Below are 17,392 nucleotides of genomic sequence, written 5' to 3' on the forward strand. Positions count from 1 at the left end.
CTCTGAATGTCTCTCAATAACTAGCTGAATGCTACCAGACACTACCGAACACTAACAAGCAGAAAGGAGGCGTTTCACCCCCTAGTTGAGTGGAGGCTGACACACGTTCTTCAGCATATCGATTCCCCGCTAGTGCTTATATACTGGGACAAAAGCAGTATAAGACGTTTGCAAATATTTTCAACGCATCCTTGTTCAGAGTGATGCTGACTATTATGATGGTAAATTTCAAGTCATTCTGAGATACTTTTTGTTTTTGAGACTAAGGTCAGCCCACTGTCAAAGTGCATCAGGGCAAATGGATCATTTCGTGAATTTCAAAAACTCATTAAAATTATTCATTAAGAGGTTTGCAAATATTTTCAACACATCCTTGTTCAGGGCGATGCCGACTATTATGATGGTAAATTTCAAGTCCTTTCCGAGATACTTTTTGTTTTTGAGAAGAAAGTAAGCTTGGTGTCCAAGTGCATCAGGGCAAAATGGATCATTTCCTGAATTTCAAAATTTCATGAAAAGTATTCCTTAAGAGGTTTGCAAATATTTTCAAGAGCTCCGTGTTCAGGGCGATGCTGACTATAATGATGGTAAATTTCAAGTCATTCCGAGATACTTTAACATTACTTACTTTTGATTAAATACAGTAAATGAGCTGTAATGTTACTGATGTTCTGTAATATTAACAGTAAAGCATTGTTTATAAAAAAAAAAACACCTTAATACTGTTGAAATTCTGCCGTAAATTTACATAAATTATTTACAGTGTGTGAATGAATGGTGCCGTATCAGACACAATTATGAAAACCAGTACAGTGTAACAAAATGCTTCCAAAAGAATTGGGGGGACTAATGTAGCTTTGTGTCTTATCAGTGAATTTTGAGTAAATGTTTTAATCAAGATGTTAAAGCTTCAGTGCAGGGAGAAAATCCTTGACATGACATATGTCTGGGTGATCCTGCACCAGCCCCACATCTCTGCTACCCAGTTGCTGGAGGCGTTTATCCCGTTAAACTGCTGAACATGCAGTTTTTTTTTCCTTTTAGCAGTAGAATCCACTCCTTAAAAGCATATATTTAAACAGTTTGCAGCTGTCTCTTTTTACTAGCGTCATGTAGCTTTGTTTTGCTTCCCACTTGCTTGCTTCACTCATGATGTAAAAATGAATCACTCCCTTTGTGGAGCGCTCACAAAGAGGTGTGGGGAGGTTCAATTGGCATTGTGTGAACTCATTTGGCAATGACTTGAATGTATCAGATTTAAAAGTTACTCACTTCTGCTTTAATCCTTAAATACAACAATATAATACAAAAGCAATGTGTGACCCGTTTGGAACAAGGGCCGTTCCGCATGGACTTTGCATGTTCTCCCCGTGTGTGCCTGGGTTTTCTCCGGGTTCTCCGGTTCCCTCCAACAGTCCAAACACATACAGATTTATGGGTTTAGGCAAATTGGACACTCATGTGAGTGTGAGAGTGAATGGTTGTTTGTCTCTATGTGTCCCTGCACACTAAGAAATCAAAGTACGAGACTAAATGCTTTATCGCGCCAGTGGTACCCTATCAGGGTACAAGCCCTGTACCTTTAAAATGTGTACTTTTTTGTACCTCTTTGTTTGTACCTCTAAAGAAACATTTCTGCACCCCTTGTGACATAAAATGTACCTTTATGTTCTGGTACAAAAATGTACTGATTGGTACACACTGAGAAAGGTACAGAGCTTGTACCCTGATAGGGTACCACTGGAGCGATAAAGCATTATTACCTTCTGTCCAGGCTGTACCCCACCTTTCGCCCTATGTCAGCCGAGTTGGTACCCCCACAGCCCTCACATGGAGGATGAAGCGGTAGAAGACGAATGAATGAATACAAAGCAAAATAAATGACTTGATCAAACAAAAAAAAATGTTATTTTATCAACAAAATACCAACAATTCATTGGTTTTATTGATGTGAAAGACTATTACAGACCTATACTTGGAGAACTATTTCTTTTTGGCCCCAACAGTTTCATGTTGGAGCAGGAAATTACCTTTTTAACAACCTGTGGCTACAAAGCTGGAAACGCATTAATTTTATCCTAAATTGTTGAGGTAGTTGTTTTTGTTTAATCCCCAATGTGTCATGCGTAACCTATAAGACTATGCACACAAATGATACTAAATATGTGGTGGGGGATCCAGCTCCAGTCTGTCCCTGTGATATTTTCTCCTTCACGGCGTGATGTGAAGGAGAGTCGCAGCACTCGCAGCAATAACAGTAGTAACAGCCATGGAGTCCCCACAATGTCATGTCCGAGCTGACTACAAAACTCACTTAATGCCCTGTCAATCAAAATGAGACAGTTCTGAAGGCCTCACCCCCGTGATTGATGCGTCAATTAACAACCGGCTCTGACCTCCAGAATTGTTCATTTGAAATTGTGATTAAGCAATTAGGGGCAATTAAGAAACAGAGACTGCTGAATGAAAGTCAGAAGACAATATGAGAGAGAGAGAGCGAGAGAGGCAGAGAGGGCTGTCCAAATAAAACCTCTCACAGAGAAACAAAAGCACCATCTTGCTGCAGAAACCCCGGGGAGCCGTCTGCTTGTGGTGAACTTGCAGCGGCCACAAACAGTTTAGTGAAACCTAGAAGGTCAAATAAATGAATTTTGTTAGACAAGTACTTATCTTCTGCATATTAATTAGTGCTGGGTGCAGGGGGGGCGCAGCGAGGGCCATAAATGCACGGCTTATCTTTACACGGAGAGGAAAAGGAGCTGATTGAAGCGGGATTACAAGCTCCTGAATAAAGCTCTTGGCATCAGCATGAGTGTATACCTTTAGAGGAGAAGGGAAACAGCTGCTTGTTCAGGAGAAAAAAAAGAAAGACGCAGAATTCACTATCAGTGTATGGCATATTATCCAGTCTAAAAAAAAGGTTGTGTGTAATATTTGCAGAAGTGACATTTTTGTTTTTGCATATGAAAGATCCAGCTGAGCTTCAAAAATAGCAGCAAGAGCGCAGAGGTTGGAAAAGAGGGACTGAAGGAATGCCATATTCAAAATGTCCTGCATCCTTATTGTTGAAGAAATTGTCCTTGCACAGCATTTTGAAAGAAACTCATTGATGTAAGGTTTACCACTATTTACGGGTCTTCTATTCCCTCATTTTCTTTATTGCTGATTCACGATGACAACATTAGATTGTGCCTGAACAAAAGGACTGTAACATTAGTGAAAGCAAGTATTTTCTGATCATTGTTTAGCTTCAGCAATACTATTTTGTTTTAGGATGATTGAGCCGAGAATGAGAATTACATCTTCTCCAGGTTTGGAGAGCTTTGATATTGTGGTTGCACAAATGCTTGATTGAAGTCCTGGTTGTGTTTGATAACAACAACAACAACTGTGATAGTCAGTTTGAAAGAAGCCTATTCAAAAGTTAAAAAACTGACTCATCCATCACAATTTGGTGCTCTACAACATCTATTATCTAAATCCCATTGCTTTAACATAGTGGAGAATGTTTTATAACATTTGATCTGTTTGGCCTGCTGTTCAGATTTACCATGTGCCCTTGAGCAAGGTACACTATTCATCTCTCTTTGTCCCCAGTGGAGCCACGGGCCACTCTCCTCCATTTCTCAGCTTTCTCACTTCAGCAATTGAGGCTTTTCTTCTCCATCCCTTTTTCCTCCACAGTTGTAAAGTGTTTGCTAATCGTAGGAACAGTCAGGTTTCTCTACAACAGTGATTCTCAAACTTTTCATACCAAGTACCACCTCAGAAAACATCGAGCTCTCAAAGTAACACCATTATCACCAACGTCGAAATACAGCGGTGTACAAAAAGGTTGCGCAAAGTCAGCTACAGACTTTTCACAGGAGGCAGATTTATTCCCAATAAGACAATTTGCTCTGTCATCATTCTCCTCTTCCTCAAATTTACTTCACACACTGGTATAGTGAAAGTAAATTAAGGTATACAGTAGAACAGTATTGATGATTTTCTCCAAGTACCACTAGAGTACATGTGTCAAACTCAAGGCCCGGGGGCCAGATGTGGCCCGCCATGTAAGTTTATGTGGCCCGTGAGTGATTAATTGATCTTAAAAATCTGTGTTAAAATAGGTCTATGCTGCTTTAAGGCATGCGTTGACCATAAACTACATTTCCCGCCACTTGATCGCAGCGTATCATTGTATATGCATCATGTGACGAGTGAGGCAGTGGCGACGAGGCAGTGAAAGCTCGCTCTATCGTGGCTGAAGAAATCGCCTTCAAAGTCTTTTTCTGTTTTTGAAGCAGTGCATGCTGAAGGTGTGTGAGCAGGTCTGCTCCGACCAGATACAGACTTTTAAAACTGTTAGTTTGTCAAGAAACACCATCGCGGACTGGGTTATATCTATAATGCATCATATTTGTAACTTGAATAAGTAATAAATACAGAAAGTTATTTAGCAATTATGTTACGGAGTAGTTACCTTTATTTGACATTATATTTGGTTACATTTATTCTGTATGACAGTTATCTGGGTAACCATTATGCTGATGTGGCCCTCAGTGAAAATGAGTTTGACACCCGTGCACTAGAGGAAGCTCACGTACCATTGGTGGTACACGCACCACAGTTTGAGAACCATGGCTCTATAATATTGTTTGTTCCTTACCTCACTGTATGAAGTGAGATGAGAATAATATAAAATGTTGTGATTTGATGACGAAAAATAGTAGTATGACAATATACTGTATAATTCAAAATAATTATGTTCAAGAGGATACTAACAAAGGTTCAATATATATTCATGTAATGTTTTTCATTGATTTAAGTGTTTTTTCTGTCCAATTAGCTGGTTTCTTTAACTTTCACCTGGCAGCTAAACTTAATCTTTCATTATGCGTCAATTCATCGTGATAATTATCGTGACTGCAGGTCACGAGATCGCCGATCTTCTAACGACGTATCAGTGACAGAACATGGCAGATGGGCATGACCCGCTTCATGGACGAGAGTAAATGACACAAAACCCTGTCTCCGCCTGTCTCCGTCTCTCTGATTCTCTTGGCCACCTCCCATGCCTTCTCCCCTCTCAGTATGCACTGTGCTCTCAAATTGATGGCGGTATTTGTCTGTTTATGAACACAGAGGTGACTTGTAATCAGGCTGAACGGGCACAGGCAGCCCTCTGCTTCAGGCCTGTTAGTGCCACATAAGCTGCCACATCTGTTGGTAGCTGGCTTGCCAGGCGAAAGGGGAGAAAATAGGAGAGGAGGAATCGAAGAGGTAAAGACAAAAGAGGTGATGCGAGAAGACAGGCGCAAGTGGGGGGAGGAGGGGGAAACGGTTGAAATATGTGAAAATTTACATAAGAGTGTGAGCGCTTCATCTGTATCTTCCTGTGAAAAGCAGACAATTCAGCTTCCAGTGGAGGGAGAATAAAGAGGAAATGACGGAGGGATTGAAACGACGCAGGGATGATGGGGGGTGAAAATTTGGCTGTAAATCTCGGAAATGGATCAGAAACGGTTGGCTGTGACCAAAGGACATTTTAACACACAAAGCAAGATAGGAGCGAGAAGACAGCGAAAGGCAGAGGAAAAGACACAAATCCACACGACAAAAAACACACAGAGATGTGCCTGTTGAGCAAAGACAAAGAAGACAAGGAGGGAGGCTGTACAAGTCACACAGGGAGGGCATTAAAGAGGATTTCAAGGAGCAAAATTCATCTAGCTGCCGTGACAGGACCTAATACATTTGTTTCAGATAGAAAATTAATTTTCTAATATTACAAAAGGTCAAAAAGAAGCCAAGCCAATGACCTCTTTGTCATTCCAAACAAATTATCCAAAATGGCAGTGTCAAATTGGTGGGGATATGCCAGCCAGTGATGAATGCTTCTGGTAATCAGCCAATCAAAAAGAATTCTTCTGCTTTTGATAAATGAGCTGGAAAAGCAACGCTTTAGGAAGGAGATGGGTCCATTTGTTTCTTTGGTCTCTTTTCCTTTTTTTTCCCCCCACCTTCCTCTCCGTTTCTCTTTTCAAAACAAACAACAGGGTAGCTTGGGAACAGATTATAGCTCCTTGCATCGCTGACTCTTTCAGCCATTTTCCCTGCTGACCAATGTTCAGCCACAGATGGTAAATGATGGAATTTTATGAAACAGCTTGAGCAAGCCCACCTTCAAATGGACGGAGTGGAAGGTTACAGCCAGTTATATGCAAACTGTTGTCGCTCACAGTGGATTTACAATGGATGACACCTGCATTTTACATTATATTTACTCGTAAATTGCTCAAATAAAATGTGTCAGAAACACATAAAGCTCGGAGATGAGTAACCTCCAGATAGAGCCCTTGGGGGGGAAAAGGCACTGGCTCTAGAAGTTGTGCTGAAAATCGACAAAAATGTTGGTGACTTAGTTAAGACCTGTCATCTGCTCAACACAGAAGTAGAGCCTTGTGGTTTTATTCAATTGTTTATCCATATATTAATTATTTTAACATCGCTTGGGCTAGCACTCATCAGTCTAAACTAGAGCTAGAATATCATCTTCAGAAATGAGCACGGATGATGATAATAATAAGTTGTGTACACAGAAATTATTCCTCTGAGCCATTGTTTCTTTGTTGTGGTGTCCTTGGTGTTTATCAAGCAAACCATCTTCAGATTAGTTTATTTGAGCACAGTGCAATAAACAGAACCATTCCCTCTTCCTTTCATCACATATTTGCATTCAGTTATCAACTTCAGACTTATTCTACCTGCTCCTCCTGCTGAATCCTGAGTGTCATACTAAACATTCAGTTTTAGTTTTAGGACTTTACCGAGGACGTGTTGAATAATCCAAGTTGGGTCAAATCATTGTCTCTTTTTTATTTTCTAGGTTTAACGGTCTCTTGTGTATTTATAATGTTGTTTTCACTCACTCACAGGATCATTCTTATTTGAGAAATTCTTCATATTCTCATGTTAAAATGTGAGTTCATTTATTTTTATATGTGAAAATTTACAGAGCCCCAGACATGACATGGGAAAAAAACTGGCCATGAAATACTATCTCACTCAATCACTCTATCTCTGTACATCCCGAAGCTTCAACCCTATCCGCTCGCTTTACTTGTGCAGCTCTCCAGGTAAATCATGAGAATGTTGTTAATATTATTAATTTTGTGCGCACATTATACCTATTTCTCCCCGTGTATGCATGTGTGTCTCTATATGTGGCCCTGTGATGGACTGGCGTTCTGTCCAGGGTGTACCCCGCCTATTGCCCTATGTCAGCTGAGATTGACACAGCACCTCATGCGACAACTCATGTGGAGGATAAAGCGGGAGAAGATGGATGGATGGACATTAAACCATTTTTTGTGCACTTTATACCTATTAAGTGGCAGCAATTATTATTTTTTCATCCACGTCTGGGGCTCCGTAGAAAATAAATACATACAAATACAACATTTTCTGTATTGATGACAACCTCAAAACTGCTTTACACTACTATTTTGGGTAACACTTTAGAATAGGGAACACATATTCACCATTAACTAGATGCTTTCTAACATGTATATAAGTAGCATACTAGCCCATTATTAATAAATATTAAGCAAGTATTAACACCTAGTAGTCTTAGAATAATGTTACATAGAATAAGGTGTTAATATGTGCTTTAAACCCAATTTATACTCCTGCGTAAAGTGCTCTACGTAGGTTACGCAGAGCCCTCTGCGTCGACACGGAAAGCCTGTCGGAGAGCCTCTGCCTCGTCTCCGACTGCACAAAATATTTTTTAATTGTCCGTCATTCCCGTCAAGGGACAACGGAGACGGCAAGGGCTGCGATTGGTCCTCAGGACAGGCCGAGATAACGATGTTCTGTGCGGGCCACTGTGCACACCGTGCGTCCACAGAAGCGGAGCTGATCACCGCCGACAACATCGCTGCCAAACTATAAATATGTCATATCTTAATAAACACAGCACGTTTAGATTCTAAATGGCTAATTTCTCGCCTCAAATTATCTTAAAACTGCGTTCCGTGACACAGAAAAGGAATCAGAGAAATGGTCACTGATTCCATGTTATTCCGCTGCTGCAACAACAACAATCGGGCAGGAAATTGCAGTGCGTATCCGGCACCACGACGGAGAACTATGAAGGCTCGAGGGGTCTTTGTGGTTACACAGTCGGACTGCGTAACCGGATAATGCATTATCCGGATAATGCCTTACCCTAACCCACAGTCGGAGAAGTATATTGTGGCCTTAATACTTACTAATAAAGAGCTAGTATGCTACTTATATATGTTAGTAAGCACCAATGGTGAATATGTGTTCCCTCATCTAAAGTGTTACCCAATTTTGCCATTCACCCATTCACTCACACATTCATACAGCACATCATTGTGCAGGGTTAGCAACACTTCTTTCATACCCATTCACACACTACATACGGTATAGCTGTATGGAGCAAGGAGAGTCAAACCCACAACCTTCCAGTTGAAAGACAACTCACTCCACCACTGAGCTACCGTTGACCCAAAGTAGTTTTTGTGGTAGAAAGTAATTGTCTGAGGATTGCATGTCAGAGTTGACAGCCTGGTGTAGTTTACCGCTCAAATAATACAACTTTTGTTGATGAAACAATCCGGCACTGTTGCGCTGTTTGACATTCTGTCATTATGATCAACACAGTTAGTGTAGTTTATCCCTCTCAGCTTATCAAACAAACTAAGGCAAGTAAACATGGGTGATTGTGTCTGTATGTGATGTCTTGACAAGCAGCTACTCCCCGAGATTGAAAATAGAACGGCGGGGAGGCTGAGGATAAATGTTTGTTGTTGCGATCGCAAGATACATTTATTGTTGGCTTTGAATTACTGATGGGTGCCAAAATAACACCAGCATAATCCTTTATATTGGAATTATACTGAATGAAGCAATTTCTTTGTCAACTGTAAGTGGGCATACTCTGTTTTCTTATATAAATACATGCAAACTGTTCAACGCAAGGTGCTGATGGGACTTAAAGGAGTAGTTCAGGTTTTTGTAATTGATGTACGAGACCATGGCTACTGCAGGGACAGAAGAAACATTTAAATACAAATATTTATCAAATTAAAGTTTCCAGCCTTCATTACCAATGCAGTGTAAACTGTTGCTGCAACACACTTTGATTTAAATGGCACTTGTCTGGGAAATGGAAGCAAGTTATGGAAGTTATTGCCCGAACAGAGGAAGGAAGCTATTTTCCCGGCAGAAAGAAAGTGCCGCTGAGTTCACAATGATGGAGAATCGCTTTGGAGTGATGGGGTTGTCTGCCACAAGAATGGTTGATGGAATTTCAAACTGAATGGGCTCTTTTGTAAAACGGAGGGCAATGTGACTTTGAATTATGATGCCTTATGCATAGAGCTGGCGCTATCTAAAGAAGTCATGGTGACTGACAAAAAGCCAGAGTCAGATTTGTATACATGAAGGTGCACCGAGTCTTTGCGCTGCATATCTAACTCACAATCTAAGCCAAAGTACTAAGCTGAAAGGCAAACATTTAACTGCTAAGAGGACAAGGGACATGCATATCCATAAAACAATGTAAGTTTCTAATTTCTGCTGCAAGTAACAATTTTGTTTTTGCTCTCTTAAAATTTGAATGTTGACCAAAACACTGTCAGTCTTATATCGCTGTTGATGTAAAACTAGTGCTGGGCACTAGGTTAAAGCACAACTGACCGGAAAAAGACGTGCGTTTACATGCAGCCACCCCGGAGTCCAGGCACCTCACGCGCCCAGCACTATGTAAAACGCATCACATTCTGGGTGCAGTGTGATAATGTTGCCACCTACATGAAGAAACCACTACACTGAGGAACACAGAGGACGTTCTGTGGCGCTTATAATGGCTTGAATGTAAAGGACATTAATTGATATTTAAAAGTTACGCACTACTGCTTTAAAACAATATAATATGGTTATGAACGCACATTATCATAGTTTTAAATTAGAACACTGTGTATTATCTGTTAAATATTTAACTCCCAACACAAAATAGAATCTGGCCCATAACACAGTGGACCCAGACCAATTTGTACAGTTGTGAGGTGATTTTAATCATGCACCCGGTGGTTCTGTTTGCCTTTTTTCAGTATATCGAAAACATACTTATGCTGAAAGTTCACCCAGATTTTCTGGAGAGCTTTATGATAAACCACAGTGGACTGACTGTCATTATTTGAAGCACAAGATTTAAATGCCTACTACCACACTAGATGCAAAGTTTCATGGAAAAACTTTTAAATGTTGTTTCACAAGACTAGAGCAGGACATACTTGTTGCAGTCCCATGTCCTCTGACTTACTCCACTTATAAAGTACAAGAAAAAGCTTTATCAAAATCATTGGCTGAAAATTCCAATTGATCACATTCTAGCTTCCTTTCAGTCTCTACCTTTTTCAGTAAATGTCCATGTGGAGTTATTAGCTGGTAAATGTGCTTCATGCTAGTTTAGTCTGACTCTTCTGCTGTGGCTGCTGCTGATCTCTTGTTAATAGAGTCTTCCAGCAGAGCCCTCCAACCTTGCTAGCCTCATTAGACTCTATACCCGCTGTGTGAGATGAACATGAATGGAGGGCAGCAGCACAGGGCCTCCTGGCTGCAGAGTTGGCATTGAAACTGGCATCTGGGAGACCCAGACATGAGTAGTGTGTCTGATGGGATTAGCTGGCTGTGGCAAGAGGAAGACAGAAAAGGAGAGGTTGCCTGTGCCTTCAAATTACCTCTGCAAGACTGAATGCAATCATCGGGGGAGAGGGGAGGCTACAAGGGGACAAATGCTGGTGGGATGGTTATCAACCAAGATGGAGCGGGGTTGGAAGGTGTCTGACGAGCATAAATACACTCAGGTAACATACGGCATAAAATTGTGCTGACTGGGGCGACACATTTACTCAGCCAGAGAGGCCAGAGTTAAGTTAAGAGAATCAATCTGTGTGGAGCACACAGGTACAACTGTCCTGTGTGTCAGGTGGTGGATGATTCTGCACTTTTATTTGACAACAGGATGGAATATCTGTAACTGTGGCATGAACTCAACAGAGTACATGTTCAGTCGCAGTTTCTTTTCAATTGCTGCAACTACTTTTTCAAAACGCTTCACACAGTTCGTATTAGCAACTCATCTCACCTTCAAACTCATTCTTCCTCAACATCATGTCTCAAAATAAGCTCATTAAGTGTCAGTCAGGAAGCAAACAATGTCACTAAACACACAGAACTACAAAATACTAACAAAGAACATTAAGTCATTTATCTTTAAAGTTTGAATCATTGGTTTTCCAGATAAATCTGCATTTCATATAGTATTTAACTTTTTTAGTTATACATCGTTGCACTATATTGAGTGTACTAAAGTATGATGTATTGTGCTGTATTTTGTAACAATAGCAGCAATTCCCTTATATTTAGGTTTTATATATATCTTTTCATACTGATTTGCAGTACTTAATAAAAAAATAAAGAGGTTGACTGTGAACAGTAATTCCAGGGGTAGAATAAAAAATTTAAGCAACACCAAAAACAAAAAAAAACAAAATAAAAACAGATGAATTCCCTCTCCTCTGAACAAATACGGGTCACCTGGGTAGAATTTCATGCACAAACTGCACTGATTGGAATTATTATCATTATTTCATTTTATTGTCAGTATTTTGGTATCATTTTCTATAGACGCTGATGTGGCTGCAGCAAAAATGCACAATTTTGTTTTTACGGTTTTGCAAGTGTTTTAGCGTCAGAAAAATATGCTGCAAAATACAGTTTTTTGCAAGTGGTGGACTCTGACTGTGGGTCATGAATTTCGGCAATTGTGGTCACTGAATGCATTTTGTGTCCAAGCGATGAAAAGTGATTCACAGGTTGCTTCACATAGACTTCTGCCTGTGTGACTTAAATGTGATCAATGCTTGTAAGCAATTGAATAAAACTGTAATGAGTTGGTTGCAACCATTTACTTTTTTGATAATTACAATTTATTTATAAATTAAATTGTGTGTGTATAAAAGAGAGAAAATTACCCATATTGGCAGAAGAAAAATCAGTTTGCCTGTGCAGTGCTGCAGAACTATGTTTGTTAAAGTTTTGGTAAGAATAATGTACTGTATGTCTGTTTGATAATGCTCAGTGTGTGTGTGTGTATATGTGTATATGTGTATATGTGTATAAGTGTGTGTGTGTGCGTGAATGACAGGCATGAGTGGATCACACTGCCATGACAGAATCTATCGATCAGTGTGTCAGCGCTGGGGGAAAAGGTTAATCTGCCCGATGCCAGCCCCGCACTTCACCCATCTCTGGCCTGCCCCACATCCCGCCCCATCCCACTCCCTCTCTTATCAGGATTAGAGGAGTGTACAAAAGGGCAGAGTATTCCCAGGACACACGCTGACCTTCAATAATCCCACCAACCTGCCGCTCTGCTTATAATTAACATCAGGAACAAAAAGAAAAATCCCCGGCATGCCTGTGTAGCGTTTCCATGACTGAAAGAAGAAAACTGGGGGAAAGTAATAGTTACACTACATTTAGAGAGAGTAAGCACAGAGACTTGCCTCAGTAAAATATTTTTGAATGACCATGAGAGCCTAGCTGACATTCTCATGATGCTGACTAGCCCATCCATTCCCCCCCCCAGTGCACAAACCCCAGACACAGATTGGAGAAACATGCTGAACCAAGCAGGGAGAAAGAAAACAGTTCTTGGCACCACTAGATATTAATGTGGTGAAGAAATGTTGAGCACAGAATGGAGTGTATGTATGCGTGTGTACTTGTTTGTATATCTTTGTGAGCACCAGAAAATGTATAACTTGTAAAAAACAGTTATACATACAAACAGACAGTTTGCCTGGTCCTCATATCACAGGTTACAGGTTAAGGTTAGGGATTTAGTTGTGATAGTTATGTCTATGTCCATGAGTGCCCTCAATCAGATAATAGTGTGTGTGAGCGTGTACTTGAAACTTGTACTTGTGTACTAGAAAAGGGGACTTCGGTGTCGTTACACACCCACAAACTCGCGCTGAACGGGGATATTTTTCAAGTCCCCCTCTTTGTCATGCTTTAAATCAAGCTAAAACCATGTCTTAGTCACTCTGGTGATTTTTTTATTTTTAATATTAAGCAAAGTGGGGACTTGCAAGTGTGTCAGTATTAAAGCGCATATCAGCAGTGCCCCTGCTGGCTGGAGATGGGATTTCAACACTTCATTCACACATGCGCTTCTTAACACTCCTCCATTGTCTGAATGGCTCGCAGTGTTAGTAGCTGTGTGTGTGTGTGTGTGTGTGTGTGTGTGTGTGTGTGTGTGTGTGTGTGTGTGTGTGTGTGTGTGTGTTTGCTCACAGGATCTTGGTTCATCTGCATTATCAGTTGTTTGACAGCATGCAGCGTGGGGTGGGCCCATGGAGACGGATCCTGCCAGTGACGATTCAGGTCAAAGCCCATCAGAGAACACCTGTAGACACACACACAAACACGTACCCAAACACAAGAAGAAATACAACACAATTTCAACAATTTGCAACTCAGTTTCCCTTAGGCGCACATGTAAAGTAATGAGACTACCTACAGTGCCTTGCAGGTTTTCACCCCCCCTTGAACTTTACCACATTTTGTCACATTAGAACCACACATTTTTATTTACGAGTGCATTATGTTGAGTGCATTATGTATTCACCCCCTTTACGGTGAAACCCCTACGTAAAATTCAGTGCAACTAAATGCCTTAAGAAGTCACATAACCTGTAAATAGAGTCCACCCGAGTACAACTTAATCTCAGTATAAATACACCTTTTATGTGAAGGCCTTGGAGGTTTGTTAAAGAACATTACTGAACAAACAGCATTACGAAAGAACGAGGAGCTCACCAGATAGATCGGGGATAAAGTTGTGGAGAAGTTTAAAGCAAGGTTAGGTTATAAAAAAATATCCCAAGCTTTGAACATCTCACTGAGAACTATTAAATCCATAATCGGAAGGAGTATGGCGGCACAACAACAACAAACCTAACTAGGTCGGGGAAAGGAGAGCATTAAGGAAAAGCAACCAAGAGGCTCATGGTAACTCTGGAGAAGCAGCAAAGATTCACAAGAAGAAACTAAGCCACTTTTGAAATAAATCCTTAACGTGGAAGAAGATACTCTGGTCAGATGAGACCAAAATTTAACATTTGGGCCTTAACGCAAAACACTATGTGGGGGAGGAAACCTACAGTAACACTGCACATCACCCTGAGCACATCACCCCTACTATGAAATATGGTGGTGGCAGTGTCATGCTGTGGGGATGCTTTTCTTCAGCAGGGACAGGAAAGATGGTCAGAGTTGATGGGAAGATGAATGGAGCCAAATACAGAGCAACCCTTGAAGATAACCTGTTTGAGTCTGGGGTGCAGGGTCAAATATACAGCCAAAGCTGCAATGAAATGCTTTAGATCAGACCATATTATCGTATTAGAATGGTCCAGTCAAAGCCCAGCCATAAATCCACTTGAGAACATCTGTGGCAAAACTTGTAAATTTCTGTCACAAATCCAATCTGATTGAACTTGAGCTATTTTGCAAAGAAGAATGGGCAAAAGGTTCAGTCTCTAGATGTGCAAAGCTGGTAGATACATACACCCAAAAGACGTGTAGCTGTAAATGCAGCTAAATATGGTTCTACAAAGCACTGATTCGGGGGGGGGTGAATACATATGCAAGGCACTGCACGTGAAGTGCGTGGTTCTTTCTTGGAAAAACACCTCTCATCTATTTCTGCTGCAAAAATACACAATTATTATCTTTTTTCAAACTTTCTGCATCTATATCTGTTTTTGTTGTCACAAACAAAGTATATCCTATCCACTCCAGTGTTTCAGTTCTCTAACTCCAGGTTTTATTGTGAAATATGTGCAGTGCTGACAGAAGTATTGAGAGTATTTAAAAGTAAGTTTCGTCATTTTCAAAGTCAACACTTTACAGAAGCTCTGCCGCAGATGAGCAGGAGACACGCGTCCGGTATGAAAGACAGACGTGTGTGGGACGAGGAACAGTCACGCACTGTACACACATCCAGTGTGAAACAAGCCTAAAAGTTAATGGTTAGACAGCAAAGTGCAACAAATAGACAACTTTAGGAGGCTACGGTGGCCTTTTCATACAGTAAATACCACACTCTCTTTGACTTTGTTGGTTTATACATTGTGTTTATGTGGGTTTAATAGTTATTCTCCTTTTCAAAGTAAATTTCTGCTACAAAATCATGAAATGCACGTGGCTTATTCAAGGGGCTATAAAAGTAAAATCATTTTATTTTAAAGCAATTATACACATATACAAACATACTTTTACTTAGTAGATCACATTTCTGACAATAAAACCCTCCACAATGTAACACACAGGACCTTTCATTGTGGCTGGTGTTTTTATTAAGCTTTTTTTTAATCCGTCTGGGCAGAAAATTTGGCTCCGTGTAAACACACCTATTTACTAAAGCCCTTGGTAATGATACAGAATTTACTGATACTGAGCAGAGCAGCCAAACATGAACAAAGTACTCATCCCAGGTTAACTGCCACTGATTCTTTGCTCTGCATGTATCCTGTCTGCTCTGCTCTGCACACTGCTGGGATGGCTGCGTGGTGTCTGTGCGCCTGTCGTTGACAGAAAAAGAGAGAGACCGGGAGAGAAGGAGAACGTGTGGAAATGAGTGTGCGTGACTGGTGACATTGTTCACCTTCTGTCATTACGCTGCTCATTGTCACGCCGTAAAAAAAATGCAAGCTCATGAACATAGCAATTTTGAGTCACCAATCTCAAGTCAACAATAATAGAGAAATTGTCGCTGTGATGTGTGCTGTGTGTTGAGGGTCGGCCACTAGATGGCACTTGCCAACATACCAGAAGCAGAGTGCTGATGCTTATCTCTATGTGCATTAGTATTCCAGGAGCTGAGCCTATTAAGTAAAAGGCAATTATGAATAAGGAAAAGACAAGAGAGAAAAACAGAGGAGTGGAGGATACCCACAGAGCTGCACCAATCGTGTTAAAGACAAAGAGGAGGAGTGGATGGACAGAGACTGGCAGAGAAAACAACCCTTTGGCCAAATACCGTCTTCCAACAAATGGACTGCTGTGAGCTATATGAATTCATTAAGATCCCTAAAGGTGGAGTTAAGAGGATATAATCCCACATAGTAGGATAACCACGTAAAGTGTGAAATCTATGTAACATGGTGAGGCATTCAAATTAAGAATTAAAATGCGTGCATGCGTGTGTTTGTACACATGTCTTTCTTAAACCATGAGGACACATACATTATTTTGATAAACTGAGAACATTTTAGCCGCTCCTCACAATTTTGTATGTGTGCATTTGTGCATGTGCTACCACCTTCTGACCATTTCTGGTATAAAGAGTGACCTTGTCAGGACCAGTCGTAGGCAGTGACCACGGCCACGGTTCATTTTAAGGCTGTCCAAAATGAATGGAAGTCCAATTCAGGAAGATATGTGCATTATTGTGTGTGTGCGTGTGTACCTGTAGTTGCCAAGGTAGACCCCATCAGGATTTAGCATGGGCACGATCTTGAAGATCACATGATCTCTCAGAATCTGAGCCACAGGATGTTGGCTCACCAGGAAGTCAATCACACCTGTGAAATACACACACCCACACACACAGACACACACAGAGGGAAACAGACTTGAATAGAAAACCCAAGACAGGCTGGCAGTTAATTGAGTTTTGAGAAACAGAAGGGGAAGGAAGGACGGTGAGGGGCATCATCAGAATAGGGGGGAGGGGGCGGGGGATGACGTGAAACCTAAATCGATACAAATGGAATGGAGCTGATGGTGCTGGAAAAACAGACAGCACACAGCAGGCTACAAGCCAACTCATCTGATTCATAATGATACACTCATGTACTCAGACAGAGGGATGGATAGTTAGTTAGTCGGTTGGACGGGCGGATAGATAGATAGATAGATAGATAGATAGATAGATAGATAGATAGATAGATAGATAGATAGATAGATAGATAGATAGATAGATAGATAGATAGATAGATAGATAGATAGATAGATAGATAGATAGATAGATAGATAGATAGATAGATAGATAGATAGATAGATAGATAGATAGAACTGTCCTTTCCTCAAAACAAAAGCCATCTGTGCACTTGTTAGTGTTAATGGACTTTCCTCAGTCTGTCTTACGCGACTGAAGTAGTGGACAGGGAGAACTGTGAAAGGCAACGCTGTGCCCTTTGTCTCTTTATCACACCATTCTTCTCCGCCACAGACCCCGCTATTTACAAACAAGGAAGTGGTACCCAGAAGGAGTGAACCCGCCTGCTCACCTCAGTCTGAG

The 17,392-nt window shown here is 40.8% G+C and overlaps 1 protein-coding gene across 1 annotated transcript in view; it reads right to left on the reverse strand.

Moving 5' to 3' along the window:
• agbl4 (AGBL carboxypeptidase 4) overlaps positions 1-17,392 on the reverse strand; it is a gene marked incomplete at both ends in the record, with an annotated part of 311,410 nt that overhangs the window by 20,578 nt on the left and 273,440 nt on the right. The window contains 2 exons of the mRNA XM_083888196.1: positions 13,381-13,492; positions 16,559-16,673. Coding sequence (XP_083744322.1) covers positions 13,381-13,492; positions 16,559-16,673 — 227 coding nt within the window. The remainder of the gene's footprint in view (positions 1-13,380; positions 13,493-16,558; positions 16,674-17,392) is intronic.

Source organism: Microchirus variegatus (genome assembly GCF_963457635.1).
Source record: "Microchirus variegatus genome assembly, chromosome: 4".
Classification (NCBI taxonomy): domain Eukaryota; kingdom Metazoa; phylum Chordata; class Actinopteri; order Pleuronectiformes; family Soleidae; genus Microchirus; species Microchirus variegatus.